The sequence below is a fragment of the Peromyscus californicus genome, unplaced genomic scaffold (assembly GCF_007827085.1).
Source record: "Peromyscus californicus insignis strain IS unplaced genomic scaffold, ASM782708v3 Scaffold_4__1_contigs__length_199733344, whole genome shotgun sequence".
NCBI lineage: Eukaryota > Metazoa > Chordata > Mammalia > Rodentia > Cricetidae > Peromyscus > Peromyscus californicus.
This window is the reverse complement of record NW_026294562.1, coordinates 214138-237860: the sequence shown is the minus strand read 5'-3', so window position 1 is coordinate 237860 and position 23723 is coordinate 214138. Positions and strand designations below refer to the sequence as shown.

General features: G+C 42.3%; 1 protein-coding gene across 6 annotated transcripts in view; it reads left to right on the top strand.

Moving 5' to 3' along the window:
* The window catches only part of Grk5 (G protein-coupled receptor kinase 5), a 221444-nt gene that overhangs the window by 36514 nt on the left and 161207 nt on the right, over positions 1-23723 (top strand). Inside the window, exon 2 of one of the 6 annotated variants that reach the window (XM_052714757.1) lies at positions 1709-1786. The exons of the other annotated variants lie outside the window; for them this stretch is intronic. Within the exon in view, the coding sequence (XP_052570717.1) occupies positions 1735-1786 (52 nt within the window). The 5' untranslated portion in view covers positions 1709-1734. The remainder of the gene's footprint in view (positions 1-1708; positions 1787-23723) is intronic. 6 annotated transcript variants of the gene reach the window in all.

Sequence of the window (23723 nt, the reverse complement as noted above, 5' to 3'; positions counted from 1 at the left end):
AGTCCAAGGCACTTCAAGGGTCTTTTCTGAGGCTAGCAGGATGACTTACAAAGGACTTTTTAGTGACATCTCATTGTGTACTTGCCCCTGGCTGGAGTTGTAGAGAAGGAAAAATAGTTGGGGTCATATGGAGTGGGTGTGACTGAAGCAAGGGATGATTGAGTGTCACATAATCTTGCCCTTGTCTGCCTCATCATAAAAGAATGAGATGCCAGCTGGGCAGTGGTGGCACATGCCTTTAATCCCAGCACTCATGGGGCAGAGGCAGGTGGATCTCTGTGAGTTTGAGGCTAGCCTGGTCTACAGAGTGAGTTCTAGGACAGCCAGAGTTTTGAGAAACCCTGTCTCAAAAAAAAAAAAAAGAGGTGTCCCAACAGACATAGAGATCCATTAGGCTTACCTGCTTGGGTGGCAGGAAAGTATGTGTATATGTGTCTGCCTCCCCAGCACTGGAATACAAGCATGCACCTCCATGCCTGGCTTTTTAAGTGAGTTCTGGTAATCAGATTCAGGTCTTATGCTTGCAACTATTTCCCCACAAAAGAGTAACCTGTTATAAAATTTATTTTACATGCATTTTATAGAGAGTAGTTTTAAACAATGAGCTCTACCCTCTTAAGTGTTGTGACCTATAGTCTGAAGTTTTTATAAGTAGATACAACATTGCATCTTCTGCAGCTGTGATTAGGTAAATATTGAGGCACCCTGAAGCTTGGGGATCTATGTGACCATCCTAGGTCATCCAATTCCAGGCCCAGGAAGGGCGGAAACTCTTAAGAACATTCCATTTGAGTAAGATGCATTTAATAAGAGCAATGGAAAATAGCAAACCTGGTCAGCTTGGGAAGAAGGAATGTGCTCTTCCATGCAAAACAAACAAACAAAAAAATGTGACTCTGTGAATCTTCCAACACATAAAAGGACCTGGAGACTGGATTTAAAAATTGGCACTGAGGAAAATCTCATTTCCACAGGGATCCCTCCAGCAATGCTTGTGTCTGTGGGACAAACCAAAATAACTTACAAAATGAGAGTTTGTGCAGTGGGGATGGTTTTGCCTGGACTCTAACACCCCAGATGAAAACTTTGGCTGTGCTTAGTATAATGACTTTGATTCTGAGGTTGATGGTATCTGCAGAAGGCTGGATCACACACAGTGCAATTAAAAATCACTGAAGATAGTAGAAGAGAGTTCTAGCTGTGTTCATCTCTTGTTTTACTGCCTCTGTTTGTTTTCTCATCTTGGAAGAATGTCTTGTCTTGTGTAATTAATTGTAAGCAGATTTTATTCAGATTGGGGTATATGCAAAAGGGCTCAGAGTGCTTCAACTATATTCCTAAGTTTTATGGCTAGAAACACTATTTTTTTTCTTTCTTACTATGCAAGAAAAAAGAAGGATGCATTTGGGATAGAGAAGACATGAGAGTCAGGGTTGCATCCAAGCACAGATACAGGCCCCTCTGCCCTTTGAGGCTGTTGAAGTTTGGTGGTGTGCCAAAATATTGAGTGTTTAAATATGTGAGAACATGTGTGTGTATGCATGTATGTACACACACACATACACACAATTAGTGTCTGTTCATTTGTGCGCATGCATGCATATATAGTACTGGGCATGGAACTAGAGCCTCAGACATATCAGGGAAGTCTTTTTCTCTTTTTCTTTCATTTTTCATTTTTTTTATGTGCATTGGTGTTTTGCCACAGAACTGGAGTTACAGTTGTGAGCGGCCATGTGGGTGCTGGGAATTGAACCTCTGGAAGAGCATTCAGTGCTTTTAACTGGTGAGTCATCTCTCCAGCCCCAAGTGATTTTTTCTAAGCAAGGTCCCTGTTCCTAGCTTTATTTTTAAAAACATCAACAGGGTTCTGATGTGTGTATTGATAACAAACTTGCTTTTTTTCACTTAAATGTACATTAAATGTCATTCTATGTGTACATTAATTTTACTGTTGTATAGCATTTCATAATATGGATTCTATTCATAATTGACTAAACTATTAACTTCCTTCTTCTTTTTCACCCTCCCCTATCTTTTCTTTCCTTCCTTTACTGGAGATCAAACCCAGGACCCTTCACATGCTAGTTGAATATTCCACTATTTTATTACTTTGGCATCTCCGTGACCATAATACTTCCCCCCAATTCACTCTGTCACTTATTTATTTATTTACATTTTTTCTTTTATTGAAAATTTCTCATACAACATATCTTGATTATAGTTTCCTCTCCCTCTACTCCTCCCAGTTCCTCCCTACTTCCCCTCCCCTCTGGATCCACTCCCTTTCTGTCTCATTAGAAAAGAATGGGTTTCTAAGATATAATAACCAAACATGACAAAATAAAATAGAATAAGACAAAACAAGATGGATGGTGGTGGTGCAGGCCTTTAATCTCAGCACTTCAGAGGCAGAGGCATGTGAATCTCTGAGTTCAAGGCCAGTCTGGTCTACAGAGGGAGTTCCAGGACAGCCATGGCCACACAGAGAAACTGTCTCAAAAAAACAGCAACATAAAATCCAAACCAAAACAAACCAAAACAAAAACAAAGCAAAAACTATCATATCACACTGCAACCCAACAGGAGGAAAAGAGCCCCAAAAGCAGGCACAAGAGTCAGAGACACACTTGTTCTCACAGTCAGGAGTCCCATAAAAGCACTAAGCTAATAGCTATACTGTATATGCAGAGGACTTTGTGTAGACCCATGTAGGCCCTGGGCTTGCTGCTTCAGTCTCTGTGAGCTCACATGAGCCTCGCTTACTTGATTCAGAGGGCCTTGTTCTCCTGGTGACCTCCATCCCCTCTGGCTCTTATGCTCTTTCCACCTCCTCCATGGGATTCCCTGAGCTCTGAGGGGAGGAATTTGATGGAGACCTCTTTCTCTCTGCATGTCTGGCTATGAGTTTCTGCATCTGTTCCTATCTGCTGCAGGATGAACTCTCTCTGGTGATGACTGGATAAGGCACTATCTATGAGTGTAGAGTGTAGCAGAATATCATTAGTAGTCATTTTATTGATTTTTTTTTAATAGACCAGTAGTGTTTGGTTTTACTCTAGGTCTCTGAACTGTCTAGTCTTTGGTTCTTGGTTACCAAGCAGTATTGGTTGTATGTTTCCTTTTGTGTAGTGGGCTTTAAGTCAAATCAGACATTGGTTGGCTACTCCCACAAATTCTGTGCCACCATTGCCCCAGCATATTATGCAGGCAGGACAGACTGTAGGTCAAAGGTTTTGTGGCTGGGTTGGTGTCTAGGTTTCTCTTTTGGTAATCCACAGAGTACCTTGCTGCGCCAAAGAGAAAGAACATAGGGGTGAGGACTCCATGTAGGCACCAACTTGACTTCTCCATGTTCAATGAGTTGTTTGGGTGTTGTCCTCAGCAATGGGGCCCTGCTGTCAGTTTGCAGAGAGCAACCTTTTTTCTTAGCAACAGCCTGCGTTGTTTGGAGATTTCTGTGGGACCTCCCCTTGACCAACAACTCAGTTGAATGCAACCTAGTCTTGCTGGAAGTCTTCCCTGGCTACAAGAGATGGCCAGTTGAAGCTCCATATCCTCTATTATGAGTCCTCATTAGGTTCACCATCATAGATTCCAAGAAGTTTCCACTGCACCGTTTTCTACACCACCCCCAAGCTCTCCCACCCCAGTTCTAGCTGTCTTTCCCTTCCCTCTCTTCCTCCACACCATCTTCTCCATTACCTGATTCCCCCACTCCTATCTCCACTTGCCCCCAGTTCACCCATAAAATCTATTCCACTTCTCCCTTCCAGTGAGATCCCTGTGTCCCTCCCCTCAAATCCCTTCTCTTTACCTAACCTCTCTGGGTCAATGGATTGTAGCTTGGTTATTTACTTAATGGCTAATATCCCCTTATAAGTGAATACATACCATATTTACCTTTCTGGGTTTGGGTTACTTCACTCAGGATGATTTTTTCTCTGTGACCATAATACTAAACAACTTACATTGGCTCACAGTTTTCAGAGGGTTTTAGTTCATCATGTTGGAAAGACATGTTGGATAGAGTTCATGGAGGTAGGAGCACCTGGTGAATGAAGATGACTTCTCATATCACAGTGAAAAGCAACTGGAAGTGAATGTAGTGGAAGAGTAGGGCCTGGTAAAAGCTTCAGAGACCCACTCTTAGTGACCTTCCAGCTATCCCCCACCACCTAAAGGTTCTATAGTATACCAAAATGGTGCCACCATCTGGAGGACCATCATTCAAAACATAAACCTGTGTTGGGTCATTTCAGATTCAAACCATCACTGAGTCACATCCCTAGCCATATCTTTTGGCAGTCTCTTCTTTTCTTTTGCTATTAGATGGATAATGATAGCAAGAAATGGTACATGCACTAGTGCACTGACTGCTTGACTTTGAAGCAGGACTTCCAGAGAATGATCTGAGCAGGATTTGGCACACTAGCCCTTCTGGCCAGGTCCACTCTCCTCATGTTTTTGTATGCCCTGAAAGTTGAGAATGATTTATTGATTTTTAAATGGTTGCAACAACAGAAAAACCAATTAACAATAAAGTTTTCTATGCATGAAATTCAGAATTAAGCCTCATAAGTAGTTTGTTGTGACAAAACCACATTTACTTGTTGATATGTTGTCTGTGAGTTGCAGCAGAAGGATTGAGTGATCAGTATAGAGACCACATGGCCCACCTATACCATTTGGTTTATTGTAGAAAATATTTGCAGACTCCTCACCTAGGGCAAGTTAGTACTTGTAATTCAGTGTTAATTGTCAACTTGACAGAATCAACAATCACCTGGGAGATGGGCCTCTGGGCATGCCTGTGGAGGATTGTCGTAGTTATATTTGTCTTTGTGGAAAGACTTGCTCATTGTGGTTGGGAACATTCCCATGGTGGGAATTGTGGACTGTATAAAGTAGAGAGAGTGAGCTCTCTTCTTCAGACTGTCAAACATGCCCATCACCAACACCTGGAAGCAGTCCTGCTGGTGAACAGCATGTTGGTAGGTTCTGCAGACCCCTTCCACAGATCTTTTTCAGAGATGGGATCTGACCTCTATCTGACTCTCCAAGACCAAAGTTCCCCTCAGAACCTCATGCCCAGACTTTGGGTGCATCTCCTGAAAGTGCTTTCCTCTAGCCAGAACTTTTTTCCTCTTTTTGTTGAGAGAAGATCTCTGTTTAGCCCCTGAAATCTTAAAAACATTTACAGATGTAGAAACTGAGGGATTCAGAGAAAATGAGCTCCATCGAGGCCTGGAAGCTAAATGCAAAAACTGAGTGTGTGGAAGGGGGGGTTGTGATGCTTTCTACTCCACCCACCTTGTTTCCAGAAAGGTTCAAGAAGGTGTCAGACATGATACATTTCCCATCTGCATAGTTTCCAAATCAGCTCGATTTTGGATCTTGATAACTGGGTCAAAGCCATGTGAAAAAGCAGAAGTGAATGTCAGAGGGTGTGGCTTAGTTCTTTCCCCTGGTTTTGAGTCAAGGGAATTTGGAATGGTTCATATTGCTGTGTTTTTTGGATCCCTCCTCCCCCCATAGTCTGTGCTGCTCAGTCATGCCGAGAATGATGCTGTTGTAATAGATAACCTTCTTGAGGGAAAAGGCTATTCTTAGGTTTGTCCCCATGCCCTGTCATGGGCCTTTTCAACAGTCCTTCTCATGCTCCAATGGCATGTCTACAAAACAAATTTCCCCCACATTCCTGACCTTGGGCAGGAAGGGAAAATGTTTCTGAGTTTATGTGTACTTTCAGAGAAGAACATTTGCATTCTTTCCTCCTCTTTCTCTGTCATTTGTTTTTTCATGATGATATTAAGAAAACAGCAAAATGTTACTTGCCCTGTCTGAATTTTAAAACTTGGGCTCTTAATTTGCATAGACAGTAGTTCTCCATGTGGAATGCAAAACATTTGATAGAATTTCCTGGAGGAACAATGTACCATGACTCCCTGATTAAAGCCACATTAAAACAAAAAGCAGAGTACATTCTACATACCCAAGACTAGTGCCTTATTTAATCATATTCTGAGGGCAGTGTGGACTGTGTGTTGATGGCATCACGGCCATTCTGGGTCCCTCGGTTATTAAGGGCACCTTTGGAATGTCAGCCTAAGCCTGACTACATGCTTATCTGTTTCCCAAATGGTGAACCTTTCCTTTTATGGATCAGCCACTAAGTCACTGTAGCAGAAAAGCTAGCACTCCATCAGGTCCTGAGTATTCATTTGCAGTTGTAATTGTTATACCACTATGCTATTTTCTTACTATTCTACAGAGATTGTTTTAGTCAGCAAAGTACTTGTTGCACTAGCATAAAGACTTGAGTTTGGATCTCTAGTACCCATGTAAGCCTGGCATCATGGGTCTGTAACTGCAGTGCTGAGAGGGCAGAGACAGGCAGATTCCTGGAATTAATTGGCCAGCTAGCCTAGCCACTTGATGAGTTCCAGGTTCATTAAGAGTCTCTGTCTCAAAAAGTAAGGTGGAGAGCCATGGAGGAAGATATCTGCTATTGATTTCTGGCCTCCATATGGATGTGCACATAGTTTACTTTCACATACATGAATACACACACACACACACACACACACACACACACACACACACACACACACAAATACACAATCACACAAGCATACCACAAGACTGCTCTAGAGACCATGTCTTATGAAGGGAAAAATCGGGGCAGGGTCTGTATAGGGAGCTGGTTGAGCCTGGTTAATCCAGATGATGTTCAGGAAGTGTCAGCAGTTGATGGATTTTTATACTTGGACTTTTTGCTGCCCTGGCCTCTTTTCAGTGAAGATATTCCACTTTATCCTTTTCCTGATTCACAGCTGGAAGTGTTCTGGTAAGAAGCAGAAATGTGGACCTGATGCCTTCACTTTTATTTCCTGGTTCCTGACTTGGGGCTTTGGTGAGGGTCAGTCAGTGGCTACTGCTTCATGGTTGTGGGGCCCCTGGAGGAAGTTCCAATAGTAGCATTCTTCTTCCCAGAACACATCAGGAGATGGGACCATCGTGGGAGGTATGGATTAGGAAACCTGCCCAGATTTATCTGGCTAGTCATCTTCTTCTCCTGGGGCCAGGGTGCCAAGTATCCAGAAGCATAGGAAGCCAAATGGAGAGTCCTCAAGGGTTACAGCTAATGTAGATTACAGAGACTCCACCCCTCATAAGTAGTGTGCTACCTGACTTTCCCTTCTCAGTGCCCTGGGTCACTTGCCTGATGAGGAATCTGTGACTTCCTTGGCAATGTAAGTCCAGTACCAACTCAGTGGTGACACCTTGGGTGACACAATGGTGTCCCTACTTCTAGTACTTTTTGAGCATAGCTCTGGGAGGAGTATTGAGATTATGGTAGCCCTGACAAGAGTTCTACAATTCCAAGAGAAACATCCATGGCTGATGTCAAGTTCAGTATCATGTCAGGCTACTGATCTTTTTTTCTCCCTGTACAGGGGCCTTCATATTCTCTGGACTTGGCTATGCCCGTGGCTGGGGTTAGAGTTAGGGTTATCTATCTGTTCCTTTTATTTCTTTTAATTTTTATCTTATCTTTTTTATTTTTAAGCTAGAAGCTTGGACACATTAATGCAACTGCCCCCTCATTCCCTTTTGTTTTTATTTTTTAGAGACAGGGTTTCTCTGTGTAGCCCTGGCTGTCCTGGAACTCACTCTGTAGACCAAGTTGGCTTGAACTCAGAGATCTGTCTGCCTCTGCCTCTTGAGTGTTGGGATTAAAGACACATGCCACCACTGCCTGGCTAGCAACCACACACTATTTTTGTGCCCATTTGATTGGAGCTAGCCTTTCATGGGCCACATATCCCTATATGTTTTCCATGTACAGCTGTGCTAGACTGGGCCCCACAGCCCAGGCCCTGTCCTTGCTTAGCCCATCCTTCACTGTGGCCCTAATGTGAATGATGACACAATTCAAGAAAAATACAGCATCTTCCAGAAGCCTCTGAAAGTCTTCTGTGATGGAGGGTTCTGGGTACTGGTTGCTTGAATTCCTGGTGGTTCTTTGCCTTGTGTGTGTAGGTACACTTGCATCTGTGGGCATGCTTTTTCATGGTCACAGTAATTTCCAGATTCAAACATGGGCCCTTTGTAGGGCTTCCTGGAAAAAGGAGAAAGTTCGGGAAGCTAGACACCTGATAGAAAAATCTTATGGCTTCATTAACTGGGCAGTGAATTTCTTCCAGCATTCTTTTTTTTTTTTTTTTGGTTTTTTCGAGACAGGGTTTCCCTGTGTAGCTTTGCGCCTTTCCTGGAACTCGCTTTGGAGACCAGGATGGCCTCGAACTCACAGAGATCCGCCTGCCTCTGCCTCCCAAGTGCTGGGATTAAAGGCGTGCGCCACCACCGCCCGGCTCTTCCAGCGTTCTTTAATTCAGACCAAAGCATGGTGGGAGAGGATGAACCACATGTGGGGCCTGCTAAAATGATATTCCTGTAATTCTGAGTGACTTGGGGAATAGTCATCTTGTGTCTTGAGTTGGAGGGTCCCAAAGGTCATTGTGGCTTCTAAGCCCATTATAAGGAAGGAGAAACTGAGGGAGCAGGAGACCATGACTCATTTAAGGTCATGGTCTTGAGTCATCTATTGATGTCCAGGAATGATTGGTCTCATTTGCCCACCTTTTCTTTACAGAACGTATATTGTGATGGGTTTAGATAGTTGCTTCTTTTGTTTGTTTTAGAGTTAGGGTCTCAGGGAGCCCAGCTAGGCCTTGAACTCTCTACCTAGCTGAGGATAACTTTGAACTTCTGACCCCCTTTCCTCTATCTCCTGAGTGCTGGTATTATAGGCATGTGCTACCACACATAGTTGATTTTTTAAATGGATTTTTGAGTTTATAATATAATTAATTTCTCCCTTCCCTTTCATCCCTCCAAAATCCCTCCCTGATCTCTTTCAAATTCATGACCTCTTTTTTTTACTTAACGTTATTGCATGCATATATGTATATACACATATATTCCTAATATAGCCTGTTCAGTCTGTATAATGTTACTTGTATGTGTGTTTTCAGGGCTGACTATTTGCCATTGAACAACCAATTGGTGTATTCTTACCTGGGGAAGACCACTTCTCCTGCACCCAGCTTTCCTCAGTTGTCTATAATTCTTTATATAGTGTTGAGGACTTAGGGGCTTTTTTTTTTTTTTTTTTTTTTTGGTTTTTTCGAGACAGGGTTTCTCTGTGTAGCTTTGCGCCTTTCCTGGAACTCACTTGGTAGCCCAGGCTGGCCTCGAACTCACAGAGATCCACCTGGCTCTGCCTGCCGAGTGCTGGGATTAAAGGCGTGCGCCACCACCGCCCGGCAAACATCCTGCTTTTTTTTTTTTTTTTTTTGGTTTTTCGAGACAGGGTTTCTCTGTGTAGCTTTGCGCCTCTCCTGGAACTCGCTTTGGAGACCAGGCTGGCCTCGAACTCACAGAGATCCGCCTGGCTCTGCCTCCCAAGTGCTGGGATTAAAGGCGTGCGCCACCACCGCCCGGCGACTTAGGGGCTTTTCCATGTCCAGTTTGGCATGTCTATTGGTGTCATTCTTATTCAGCTCATGTTTGAGCAGTCATGTTGGTGAGACTTTTTGTATGTAGCTTCTGATGTTACTAGAAGACACAATCTCACAGCAAACTCCTGGATCCTCTGGCTCTTAGTAATCTCTCCACTGCCTCTTCTGCAATATTCTTTGAGCTTTAGGTGTGGGGATGTTTTGTAGATATATCCATTGGGACTGGACTCTACAACTGCATTTTGATTTGTTGTGGTTTTCTGTAATGGTCTCTGTCTGTTGCAAAGAGTAGTTTCCTTAATGAGGAATGAAGACTACACTTGTCTGTGGGTGTAGGAGAAATGTTTATAGATTGTTGATAGGGATTATGCTGGTTTCATAAATTAGAGGTTGAGGATTCTCCTCTAATAACCATGATCTCACTAGCATTGAGTAGTAGCTAGGTTTCCAGTACTAGACATTGTTTCCCTCTTGTTGAGCATGTCTTAAGTCTGGTTTCTTTCACTCCACAGAGCATTTATGGTTGGCCCCAGTTGCTGTGCCAGCAGCTCCTTTTGGATTCTGAGTGGTAGTCCATTGTTTATCTCTTTTCCAGTTGAAAGACATTTGGATTGTTTCCAACTTTTTGGTGATTGTGAATAAAGCTGTTATAAACATTTGCAAACAGCATTTTATGCAAGCATGAGTTTTTATTTTGACTGGGTAAATACCTAGGAGTGGGATGCTTGATCGGTTCGTAGGTGGATGTTTAACTTTGGAAGGAACTTCCAAGCTGTTTCTTTAGGAGTTGTGTAGTCTGCATGCCCATCAGAGATGTATGAGATATATCTTTTATTATCTTCCTGTTTCCAAAATTAAGCAGAACAAACTTGTATTTGGTTATTTAGTTTCAAATACAAAGATGCACTCTGTCTACTATACCTGTTTTAGTTTGAATTTCTCAGAGACAATCATTTGAATGTAAGTACTGTGCTTGGAGGTAATATCTTAGGAAATACAGTAGGGGACTGGAGAGTGAAGGAAAAGAAAGGATGCTAGTAAAGGGGGTATGGTATAATCAAGTGTGTTAACTTTTTTGGTACCTGTTACTTTAGTTCCCTGGGAACTGAGAAGTAACTTCAGAGTCTTCTCCCAACCAAGGGTCTATGGACTTTGTTCTCTGTAAACCAGTCCCCACTGTTGTCAGCTGAGGCGGCTGTGGGGCTTATTCATTCTCTGACACATCCTGTGTAAGGGTGGGATGGCTTTGGCAACTGGTCACGCTTGCAAGTCTGGCTCAGGTATAGTAGGACAGGCCCTCTCCCAGGTTCTAGATGATTCCCTCCACCTGCTGCTCTCCAGGTTTCCTCTGTTATTGTAGCTCTGTCCACTGGTGCTTCCTCATCATCTCTATTTTTTATGTGTCTCATCCCATGCTCCCCTTGCCAGCTAATTGACTATTCCCAAGGGAGGATCAGTGGATGGTAGTCTTTGCTCTTGGAAGAGTCCTTAGTTGATGTCATCTGTAGCCACAATGGGCCACTGGCTGTGACCAGGGAGCTATGCCATAGAGCGAAGAACAGTGCTGTCTTAAAAGAATCTTTAAAGATGATGGAATATTCTGTGTCTACCCTGATTGTTAAGGAAGTAATCACCAGGTAGGTATAATTACTAGATATTTGGAATGTGGTGTAGCTAGAGTTTTTCTGGTTCTGCCTGGCCCACGGTCAGGACAAATCTCTCTCACCCACCAGTCCCACAGCCACTTAGACCCAACCGAGTAAACACACAGAGACTTATATTGCTTACAAACTGTATGGCCACAGCAGGCTTCTTGTTATCTAGTTCTTATATCTTAAATTAACCCATATCTATTAGTCTATAAGTTTCCACGTGGCTCGTGCCTTACCAGTACCTTACATCTTGCTTTTCATGGCAGCGGCTGGCAGCATCTCTCTAACTCAGCCTTCCTGTTCCCAGAATTCTCTTCCCTGCTTGTCCCGCCTATACTTCCTGCCTGGCTACTGACCAGTCAGTGTTTTATTTATTAACCAATCAGAGCAACACATTTAACATACAGAACATCCCACAACAACGTGGCACCAAGCAACTGAATTTTTTTTAGGCTTACCAGCTAGGGAAAGAAGGATCCAAAATTCTTTCTTTCTTTCTTTCTTTCTTTTTTTTTTTTTTTTAAGGAAGTCTCACTCTTGAACTCTAGATCCTTCACCCTACAGGCAATGTGCTATCAGGCCTGGGTCAACTTTTCTAACTTAAAGTCTAGTTGCCCTTGGTCAAGGATGATGTTAAATCTCTTTTGGGTTAGGCTCTTAACCTCTCATCTTCTCTCTTTGTTCTTCTTTTTATCTACCTCTCCCAAAATATTCAATCTAATGGATGAATTACTGTGGGTCTTCTCTTCTTCATGGGCATTGTGAGAGAAAAGACAGATGGCAGGAGGGTGGCAAGTCGAGAGAAGAGGCTCATAGCATTGCTCTCTCAAAATTGACAGGCCCATGTAGGCTCTGTAATGCTGTCAGGATGAGTTGCTTTTATGAAGCCTCCTGTACTCACTATGAGCACCTGCATCTTGTTTCTGTGTGAATTCACAGCCTGATTTTTCTGAAGTCCAGCAATTTGACTGCTGGGTAAAGCTTGTCCCTGTAGAAGTGACAGGAACTCAACTCCAGCTGGCTTCAGTAAACAAATAACTCTAAGGAATTTGGCTCCTACTTAGTTGTGGGTGGGGCTAGTGATGTCATCTGTTGTTTCTGGTTTCCCCTCTGTCTCCTGAGAACTCCTAGCTCTGCTTCTTTGTAGTGTTAGCCTCTTTCCCTCCCACCCCACTTTCCTCATGGAAAAGATGGCCAGCTGCTGTATGTCCTTAAATCTTGACCTTGGATTCCAGCCTCTGGAATTGAGAACCACAACTTCCTGTTTTTTAAGCCCTGGTGACTAAGGCAACTGAGAGCTGAAGGACACTACCACTGGAGTGCCTGAGTTCTACTGAGCTAGAAGTGTGGGGCCTCTGGTCCATCAGGTAATTGTATCTCTAGCAGATACACATCACAGATCCCAATATGAAGCACTGGCCCCAAGTCCTCTTTGCTGCTTGAACTGCCAAAAGGCCTCTGAAGCTGTTTTGGTGTCCCTGTCTAGGACTAAAGTCAGGGGTCCTGCCCTTAGGTGCTGAGTGGCTTTGAGACCCTTTTCTGGTCCCAGCAGGGAGGTCCTCTGAGGCTTTCTGGCCCCTTAATGAGAGTGAGACCACCTGGAGACAGGGCAATTCTAGTGGTTGTTTTAGGGAAGTTTATTTCAGGGTGTTGTGTGGCTCCATACAGTCTGATTTCTTTTGAGGGGAGGTTGGAATGGGGGATGAGACATGGTCTCATGTAATTCATGCTGGCCTCTATGGACCGCAAAAGATGACCTTGAATTCCTGATCCTCTTGTTTTCTGTCATCTTCTAAGTGCTGGGATTACACAGCACCTGATTCATAAGCAGTCTGATTTTTACCCTTTGTTAAAAACAATGCAGGTTGTTTTTGTTGAGGAGTGCCTTGTAAATAGATTTTTCTTTTGGCCACCAGCTCGCAAAAAACAAAAAACAAACAAAAGACACAGAGACTAATTAAGAAGCTTGGCCTTAGCTTAGGCTTGTTCCTAACTAGTTCTTACAACTTAAATTAACCTGTATCTTTTAATCTATGTTCTTCTACATGGCTTGGTTACCTTTACTCTGTACTGCCCATCCTGCTTCCTCTCCATCTGGCTAGCGACCAGTTTTCTTCTTCCCAGAGTCCTCTCTCTGCCTTGAAGTCCCGCTTATACCCCCTGCCTAGCTATTGACCAGTTAGCTTTTTACTAAACCAGTCACAGCAATGCATTTTCACACAGTATACAGCATCCCACAACATTTCCCCGCTTCTGTCTAAATAAAAAGGAAAAGTTTCAACTCTAATACAGTAAATTATATTCAATAAGGACAATAATCAAGTAAGAAATACATTTACAATGTCCAGTCCATTTGTATTTGGCAAATTTAGAGAAGCTACTCTATTATCTTTTCTATCTTGGTTAGTCCAAAGTTTGGTATTTGAGGTTTTTGGACTTCAAAACATTTTTTTAGATAAACAACTTAAGCTTTTATGTCTCTCAACATTATACATTTTTATACTTCTTTTGTGAGTTTCTTTTTTGAATTTGGAACAAGGAAAGCTGTAATTATAACTATCTCATTTTCAACTCCAAGAAGGATATATTATTACCTGAGTAAGCAGGAAGTACAGAGCAAACAACTTCCAAAACTATAGAAATGACAGAAACAACTGGCCCCCAGGACAGTCACCCAAGGTTCCTTTGTAATATTGGGCATCCATCTTTGGCCTACAGAATAGGCCAATTCTGACAGACTTTTCTGTGAAGTAGGAATTTCGAAGAATTGTCCCACCTTGTCTTGGCAAAATTTGGCAGTCGCTTTCTTTTGTGTCCTGGTTGTCCAATTTGAACAGCATACTATCAGCAGTCAATGCAAGGGAATTTTCTTGCCCAATGGCTAACGTTTGCCACAAAGAAAGCAAACTCCATATGGAGGTTCTTTGATGCCCATCATCTTCTCTGAAATAGATTGGTACTGCCAGGAACAGACGTGTCTCACTGCCATGAAAAGCCTCATGTTATTAAAACATTTTAAATGCCATATTCTCTAGGTCTCTGAAGTGTTTGAATACCACCTGTCTATCTAAAATATATCTCTATATGACCTTGAAAACATACCTAACATGATTATAAGTTTGATTGTTGTGGTTATATATTGTATAACCTAATAAAATTTGCCTGAAGATCAGAGAACAGTACAAGCCACTAGATTAAACATAGAGGCCAGGCAGTGGTGACACACACCTTTAATCCTAGCACTAAGGAAGCAGAGATCCTTTGGATCTCTGTGAGTTCAAAGCCACTCTGGACTATATGAGATTGACTAAGTCTTAGGAGAGAAATAGAGCCAGACAGTGGTGACACACACCTTTAATCCCAGCACTAAAAAGGTAGTGATATGATGGACAGAGAAAGGTATATAAGGTGTGAAGAGACAGGAACTAAACCTTTTCGGCAGAGGAAGCTCATTTGGCTAGAGGCTTTTTGGCTGAGGCTTTTCAGGCTGAGGAGTCCTAGAGGTAAGAGGTGGCTTGTTCCTTTGTCTCTCTGATCTATTCTGGAAGTATCAGCTAGGGCATGGTGGTCCACACCTTTATCCCAGTACCTGGGAGGTAGAAGCATGAGAATCAGGAGTTCAAGGTTTTTTTCCAGCCATAAGTGATTTGGGAGACTGTCTTAGGGTGTGAAGAGATACCATGACCATGCCAACTCTTATAAAAGAAAACATTTAATCAGGTCTGACTTATAGGTTCAGAGGTTTAGTCCATGATCGTAATGGGAAGCATGGAGGCATGCAGGCAGACATGATGCTGGATAGTAGCTGAAAGTTCTACTTCTGGATTGGCAGGCAGCAGGAAGGGAGAGCAACGCTGGGCCTGGCTTGGGCTTCTGAAACCCCAAAGCCCACCCTCAGTGACACACTTCCTCCAACAAGGCCATACCTCCAATAACATCACTCTCTATGAGCCTATAGGGGCCATTTTCATTCAAACCATCAGAGGCCTATGTGGGCTACCAGAGATCCTGTCCCCAAAACAAACCAACAAAACCAAACAAAAACTAAACCAAAATCCAGAGCTGCTGCTTCACAAGAAGTGCCCTCAGGAAGAATTGCATCCTTTTAGGTCCCAAAGAAACCAGGGACAAAAGGCTGAGATGCCTATTAACATCAAAGCAGACAGACACTGGCTTCTCAGGTAGCAAGTACCTATTACAGAGTCCTGGCTCCTTTCAGCACTTCTCACTGCTGCCCCTACCCTAAACTTCTCCAGCCTCTGAGTTTCCCTTTCCTTCCCCCAGCTTCTGATTCCTGTATAATCCAGCCATTTTGGCCATGCACTCTCTTGGTTCTCTTTGCTCTCTTGGTCTTCTTTTGTTTTCCTTTTTTTTTCTTCCTCTCTCTCTCTCCCCTAACCCCTCTTGGCCTGGTCTATTCTGGCCATATTCAGTCTGGACCCTTTCAGATGCCTCTGGCTGTTCTTTCCCTCTCATATCTACAATAAAACCCCTCAACCATACCTAGGAGCAATCAAGTCCTCATTTTCATTCACAGCTGACTTGATTTTGCAGACCTGAGGGAGAGGCTAAACTTTCTTCACTGGTGCTGATCCTAATTGATTAGCCTCTCTGAGCCCTTGCAAGGTTTTGGATTTGTGGGTATGTCACTTGGTGGTGGAGAGGTGGCATTCTCTCAGTCTTTGTTCCTAATAGTCTCACTTTTACCATGTCCTGCATCCCTGTATGCCTCCAGGTATTTTTGCCATCTGTGTTTGTTCCATCGTAGGGGGAGTTTTTGCAGGAAATTAGGTGATTTGACACATACTCCCATTGTTGAGGTGTCAAAACATGTGGCCTCTTCTCTCATAATTAGTGCAACTTGCAGAACAACAAACAATGGTGGTGTGGCATCCTGTGAAAGAGAAGAATGGGTGCAGGTGGGTGGCCAGAGCCATCGTCCCCAGCAAAGTGGTTTCCTGAGAGCATTCTGTGCCCTTAACATGTGTGTCAGGTTTCCTCAGGTGATGTAGTGACATGCATGTTCAGCCTTGTAATGAGCTGATGTTCTGGAGGCTTCCATGATCTGGCCATGTTCATATGGCATTATACTTTAATTCTGGAGAAGCTGCCAGGCTGACAGGAACTGCCAATTCTGTTCTCCAGATCTCTTGTCCTAGCCTGGGGTATTGACTGCCAGCTGACGGATGCCAACCTTCTGTTTTGTCTGTTCCTGCCATTAGCCTTTGAGTTATTTGAATGTGCTCAAAACCCTCCTTTCCACCTGACTTCTCATTTTATTGCTCACTGACTTGCATGGGTTGACACAAATATCCCCCTTTCAGGGATATTTACACTGGCATGCTAAGTATCCCAGCCTCTTTATTCTTCCTTGTAGCCCCCTGTTCCTTTCTTGTCCAATTCTGAGTTCCACATTGTACATTCCCTTTTGTACTTGCTTACTTGCCTCTTCCTCCTAACTCCCCAATTCTCAAATAAGCTGGGTTATTCACTGTTGGGTGTGGCTTGCTCCACACTACTCACAACCTGCTTTACTGAAGATCTTCAAATGCCAGGTATTTGGATATGTAAATTGGTTAGTCTGGGTCTCTAGGAGATTTCAGCAGTTTATTGGGACAAATCTGAGTTTAAATGTGGATTAGGTGAAACAATAGACCTTTTTCTTCTAGCAGCCCAAACAAGAGTGTGATTGGCATAGTTTAAAAAAAGCCCCTTTAGCTCTTAAGAAATCTCTGGAAATTATATCTATGTTTGAGTGAACTGGCATGCTGGGCCTCCAGAGGAATATAACTGTGGAATTTGAACTCTCCCCTACCTCAGGAGAGCCAGGCTGAAGGAGAGGGTAAAATCCCTTGAAATGTTACCAGTGTTATTATTAGTCATAATCTTATCTTTGTTAATAATAATAAGACCCACCTAAATGGTAGACAGAAACTTCCGTAAGCTACACCATTAAGGTCAGATAGCACTGAGGACCTGGGGAGGCGCCAGGGTGAGGGATGGAGTATTTGCAGGAAACCCCACCCTACCCACACATGTACAGCTACATCCTCCACACCCTTTGGGGCACTGGTCAGTTGAAGCTTAGAGCCCCGGCAGGCACTTACACAGTCTCCCGGAGGCTTTCATCCTCTCTGTCTGAAATAAAATAGGATCTGTAGGTTTGGGAACTCCAGGGTAGTTTCTTGTGAAGAGCTCTCTAAGGCCTTTTCCCTTCTATTGTATGTGGGCCCCAGAGATGCCTGAAATAATGTGTTTCCTACAGATTTTGTTTGCCTGCTCTGGCTTTTTTGTTTTGCTTTAGTAAACAGACATTTAGCGTATACAGATCTGTATACTTGACAAAGAGAAATCTGGAGCCCTGGACAGGCAGCTATACTGAGTCATTTATTCCTTTAACTTGAAGACCTTGGATAGTCTAGAGCTTTGTAAATGACTCATACCATGAATGCTGAGCTGGGTGTGGGGGCTTCTGTTGCCAGCTGCAACAGCAGGGGGATGACAAGCCTCTGATTAGCCAGGGGAAAAAGATGCTTGTGTCCTAGGTTATATGAGGCACAGCTTATGAACCCTGGACTTGACTTTCAAGAGTTCAGGTCTGAGCTCCAGTACTTTATAAATTGTGTGACTTTGCAGAAGCTGCTCATCAAATGAATGTTTTTGGTGAAAACAAAACTAGCCCTGTGAATTGCTGGGAAGCTAAAGATGATCTTTGGAAATCATTTGGCATGAGCCTACTCTTCATATCTGTTAAGCTCTGTCTTACGTGCCTCCTATGTCTCGGTGATTTTGCTGGAAAGAACTTTCCTGAGTACCCACTTGACCCAGAATGGAACCTGGGTATCCATCCCTGTAGGCTGATATGATCTGTATGGATGTAGTAGTGTTGTCTCATTCATCAGAAATGGTTCCATATGTTCTGGACATGGGGCTCTGTGCCGGTTTAACAGGGCAATAGCCAAGGATACAGATACCAAATTGAACAGACCTGAGTTTTCACACAGGTTTATGTCCCCTCTACCTTTATGAGCTAAAGACTGGCTACTTAACTTCCAAGGGTATTTCTCATGCAAGATTTATTTGTCAGAACACAATAAAAATATCACACAGCCCTTCCCCCTTTTTGTCTAAATAAAAAGCAAAAGTTTTAACTAGCACAGTAAAACTATATACAATAAGTACAATAACTATATACAAATATATACAGGTAAGAATTACACTAACAACATCCAGCCCATTTGCATTTGGCAAATTCAGAGAAAATACTCCATTATCTATCCTATCTTGGTGAGTCCAGAGTTTTGTACCTAATCACTTTATATTCTTACTTGCATTACCAACCCAAAATTATCCTTTTATGTCTCTCAACCTTATATACTTTATGCTTCTTTTGTGAGTTTCTTTTCTGAATATGGTAACAAGGAAAACTAGATATAACTATCTAGACTTCAACGCCATCAGAGACCTGAGAAGGATATATTACCTGAGTAAATAGGAAGTACAGAGCAAACAACTTCCAAAACTAAGAAATGACAAAAACAGTTGGCTGCCTGGACAGTCACCTAAGGCTCTTCTGTAACATTGGGGCATCTATCTTCGGCCTATTAGCCTAGAATATCTGACAGACTTTTCTGTGAAGCAGGAATTTTGAAGGACTGTCCCACCTTGTCTTGGCAGTTCAGCAGTCACTTTCTTTTGTGTCTTGTTTATACAGTTTGGATGGTATACTGTCAGTAGTCGAGGCAAGGGAATTTTCTTGTCCAATGGCTGACTTTTGCCACAAAGAAAGTAAACTCTATGTGGAGTTTCTTCAATGTCCATCATCTTCTCTGAAGTAGATTGGTGCTGCCAGGAACAGACGTGTCTCATTGTCACCAAAAAAATCTTATGTTATTAAAACATTTTAAATGCCATATTCTGTAGGTCTCTGAAGTGTTTGAATACCACCTGTCTATCTAAAATATATCTCTATATGACCTTGAAACATACCTAACTTGACTATAAGTTTGATTGTAGTAGGTGACTATTAACCTGCATTTCTTTGTTATCCTAAATAGTTTGTGATAATAACTTTCAAGGACCAGAAACTTACATTACATTGTTAAATGAGCTGTATAGGTACAATATTTTGAACAAGAGTAGAAACGTATGAACACTAGGTTCCAACAGAAATAACCTTAAATTTGTATCAATATACAAAAATATTTTAAACAAGAGTAGAAACATATATATAGTATAACAAAATAACTTCAATTTGTTATCAGTATACAAAAATCTATACCAGTGTAAAATATTTAAGACTAGTAGTTGCTTTTTTTGGTTTAAAAATAGATTCAATAATCTACCCTTTTAGCCTATCATTTCTATAATCCCCTTTTTTCTTTTTGGAACAAGATCCCTGAATCTAATCGCCTTTGTTCAGCTTTTTTTCCTGACCATTACCAATAACAACTTGTAACCAACCCCCCTAAACAATGACAAATATCCATAACCTACTGAATGAACAAAAGTCACCCACCCTACCTCTTGGGAATGTGGGCATCATGTTTTTAAAATTACTTCCTGCTGTCTAGGGGCAATGGCATCTTTAGGGGATTCTGAAAAAAAAGATTGAGATAATTGTCAAGACCTGGGAGAGCTAGCTGTGTCATTTGTTGTCAGTCTCTGAGTAATGGAAAAGTATAGGGCTTGTCTCAAGTCCTGGCTGGAGTAGTCTGTGAGGCTGGATCATCTGAGCCAGCCATCTTGAAATTGTCCTGAGTAGTTTGTAGTCCAAAGCTGATCTTTGGGTGATGTTTGTCAGCTTAGTGGCATTGCCCCAATCCAGGTGGAATTGTGGGGCCCCATCCTCCTTTTGGAGACTTCAAAGGTCTAGGCTAGGCATGGTCATGGTTCACTGCAGAAAACTTAAACATTTAAAAAGTCATATGTAACAGATCTCAAAGATGTTAAAGGACCATAATTTGTTATGTACATCCAGAGTACAAAAACTTAATTCCTAGTTACCTGATAGAGATTCAAACCCGAAATCATGTACAGGAAGCTAGATGAAGTCTTTTTCTAGAATTAGTTAGTACTCTATATGACCATTAATATCATGAGAAAAAGTTGAAAAAAATGTATTAATTTTATAAATTTTGAGATATTTATACCTTAAGGAAAGTTTAAAGAGTGAAAATAAAGCCAAAGAATTATGAGATTAGTGGCAATAGAACAAGCAGTCCTTTAATTTTGGTTTTTCTTCTGTCCCATATCAGGTGGCTCTTCTGACATGAGACAGAGATTTTGGATTTTCCTTTAACAAGCATGCTTGGGTTTAGAGAAGGAAAGAGTCATGTCTCAACTCCAGCTTTAATTTTTAATTGAACTGGGACTATAAAAAGACCATTTGCCTTATATGTCTATAGAGAATATCAGAAACAAACATTTGGGAAGATTTATGAAATTTTATTCTGTTGAAAATGAAAAGCATTTTTTTAGTCTTATAAGTTAGGTTTCTAATCTGTTCATCTATGGGTGCTGATTTTGCCTTTAAAGGCCTAATCACCATTTAGCATTCTGAATTAGCATTTTCAAAAGCCAAAGATTCAATTAATATTTTTCTAACTTGTGGATCTGTTATCATTTTATTTACAGCTGAAGTCAATCTTTGTAAAAAAAAATCAGTGAAGGTTTCTTTTGGATCCTGTATAACTTTAGTAAATGACTCAGTTCTCTTTCTGACTACTTCAACTCTGTCCTAAGCATTCAAAGCTTCTGTACGGCATAGAGCCAAGAATATAGACTGTCTTTGTGTATCAGCATAATTGCTCTTTCCAAGAAGTTTGTCTTGGGAAGTTTCAATACCTCTAGCCCTACTTCATTGTTCAATGGACCTAGCCTCATCTTTCCACCAGGTCCTCCACTGTAATTGAGGACCAGGTTTCAATACTGCTGTAACCAAGTCTCCCCAGTCTTGTGGGATAACTCTGTTACTAGTTGCCCATGAATTTAACATCTGCCTCACAAAAGGTAAATGCATACCATATGAGACTATCACTTCCTTAAATCTCCTCAAATCTTAACATTTCCACAGGAATCCAGTGAGCTCTTCCATAGTCTTGGGGACACCTGCTATTTGGCAGTTGTTCCTGCATGTAGAGTAGGTAAATTAAGGTTGAACTTTTTATAACTTTGGGCTGTTCCTCTTTAATTTCATAATGTAATCATGAGGTTGGTTCTCCTTTAAATTACTCTGTGTCTGAATATCACTATTATCTGTTTTAATAAGTTTTTCTAAGGCTTATAACTTATCAGTCAAAATTGCATTACTTTCTTTCATAATTAGTTGTAGGGATTGCATATTATCAGTAGTAACCTTTCCTAAGGCCTGTATCTTATGAATAGCAGGTTTTTCTAAGGTTTGTATCTTATCAGTCAATTTCTCGTATTTGGCACTGATATCAACCAACTTTTTTAGGGAAAAAATAAGAATTACCAAACTGATAATGATTATAATTGATATTACGTAAATCCCAGCTAAGTTAATTATCCCCTCATTTAATTGTTCTAATTTCAAACCATCCATTGTGGAATCGTACAGAGACCTAAATCCCTCCATTGTAATATTGTTTCCCATTTTTAACATGGGAAAAACACACACACACTCTCTCTCTCTCTCTCTCTCTCTCTCTCTCTCTCTCTCTCTCTCTCTCTCAACTCATTTCCCCCTTTAAGAATTCTCGGTTGTCTCACCGAGTTTGCTGATGATGACAGTGAAGTGAAGGTGACTGTCCCCGAGTAGCACGAGCACAGTTGGCCAGAGGACACAGGTGTGCACAGCCTGGCTGAGGCAGCTGAAGCTGAGAGTGTGTGGTGGTCGCAACAACAATAGAAGCCCAAGTGGGTGTCAAGGCGACTACCTAGTGTGGCAGCAGCCTGAGGAGGAGGTCCAGGGGAAGCCCACAACCCACGGGGAGAAGGAGCCAGGTGTCTGAAAAACAGTCACAGGGAATCGGAAGAAACACGTATGGCAGGAGCTGTCTGAAGGCAGAGCCAGCTGGAGGTGGGTGGGTAAGTCCATTGGCTTTTGGAGCCCAGGTGTCTCTAGAGTTTGTGGCCTGTGTGTGGTTGACATATTGTACACCCTAATAAACTTAACTGGGGTCAGAGAACAGAACAGCCACTAGATAGACATAGAAGCCAGGCATGGTGGCACACACCTTTAATCCCAGGACTTGAGATCTCATGTCTTGCTTGGGAAGGACACACGCCTTTAATCCCAGGAAGTGATGGCAGGAAGCAGGAAGGTATATAAAGCATGAGGACCGGGAACTAGAGGTCTCTTTAAGCTTTTAGGCTTTCAGCAAGAGTTCAGTTGAGATCCATTTGGATGAGGACTCAGAGGCTCCCAGTTTGAGGAAACAGAATCAGCTGAGAAGTTATTGAGGCAAGGTTAGCTGTGGCTTGTTCTGTTTCTCTGATCTTTCAGTGTTCACCCCAATACCTGGCTCTGGATTTGCTTTTATTAATAAGACCTTTTAAGATTCGTGCTACACCTGTGGAGTTTGGGTGGCAGCTGGAGACTGTTGTAGAGAGGCTGCAACAGAAAAATCCCAGAATTGTTCAGAGGGCATGGAGAAAGAAAGGAAAAGCCAGCTGGCAGCACAGTGGCTCTGGCAGGTGCAGCTCTGGCAGCTCCTGGCAACTGTAAGGCCAGGGGCAAGCGGCTATCTTGAGAACTCGTGCCCCGAGCTGGATACAAGGTGAAGCCTTAACTAATTATTCTTTATCAATAAAAAATTGGGAGTCAAATATTGGGATAAGAACCTGAAAGATCATAGGAACAGGGGAGCAGCCACCAGTGACTTCCTACCTCTTCCTTTCCTTTCTCCAAAAAGGGCTGAGATCCTTTCTCAGTCCTGCTTTACTACTTCCTGTCTCCTATCTGTCTACAGTCCTCCAACTTCTGTGGTGATAATGTGTTCCCCAATATATCATGCACTCTAATAAACTTGTCTGGGGTCAGAGAACAAAACAGCCACTAGACAGACATAGAGACCAGAAAATGGTAGCACTCACACCTTTAATCCTAGCATTCCAGAGTCAGAAATCTATCTGGATCTCTGTGAGTAAATAGCCAGGCATGGTGACTCATGCCTTTAATCCCAGGAAGTGATGGCAGAAAGCAGAAAGGTATATAAGGCATGAGGACAAGGAACTAGAGCTGGTTAAGCTTTTAGGCTTTTGAGCAACAATTCAGCTGAGATTCATTCTGGATGAGGACTGAGAGACTTCCAGTCTGAGGAAACCGAATCATCTGAGGAATTGGCAAGGTGAGGAAGCTGTGGCTTGTTCTGCTTCTCTGATCTTCCAGCATTCACCCCAATACCTGGCTCCAGGTTTGTTTTTATTAATAAGACCTTTAAGATTTGTGCTATAAACTTCTATGGTTAATTTTGGTCAGCTAGGGCCTAGCTCCACACTCTGACTCCCAGCAAGCTTTGTTTGTCAGAACATAATCAAAGTATCAAAACATTGAGAGCCCTTTTCTCTGAGCAGCTAA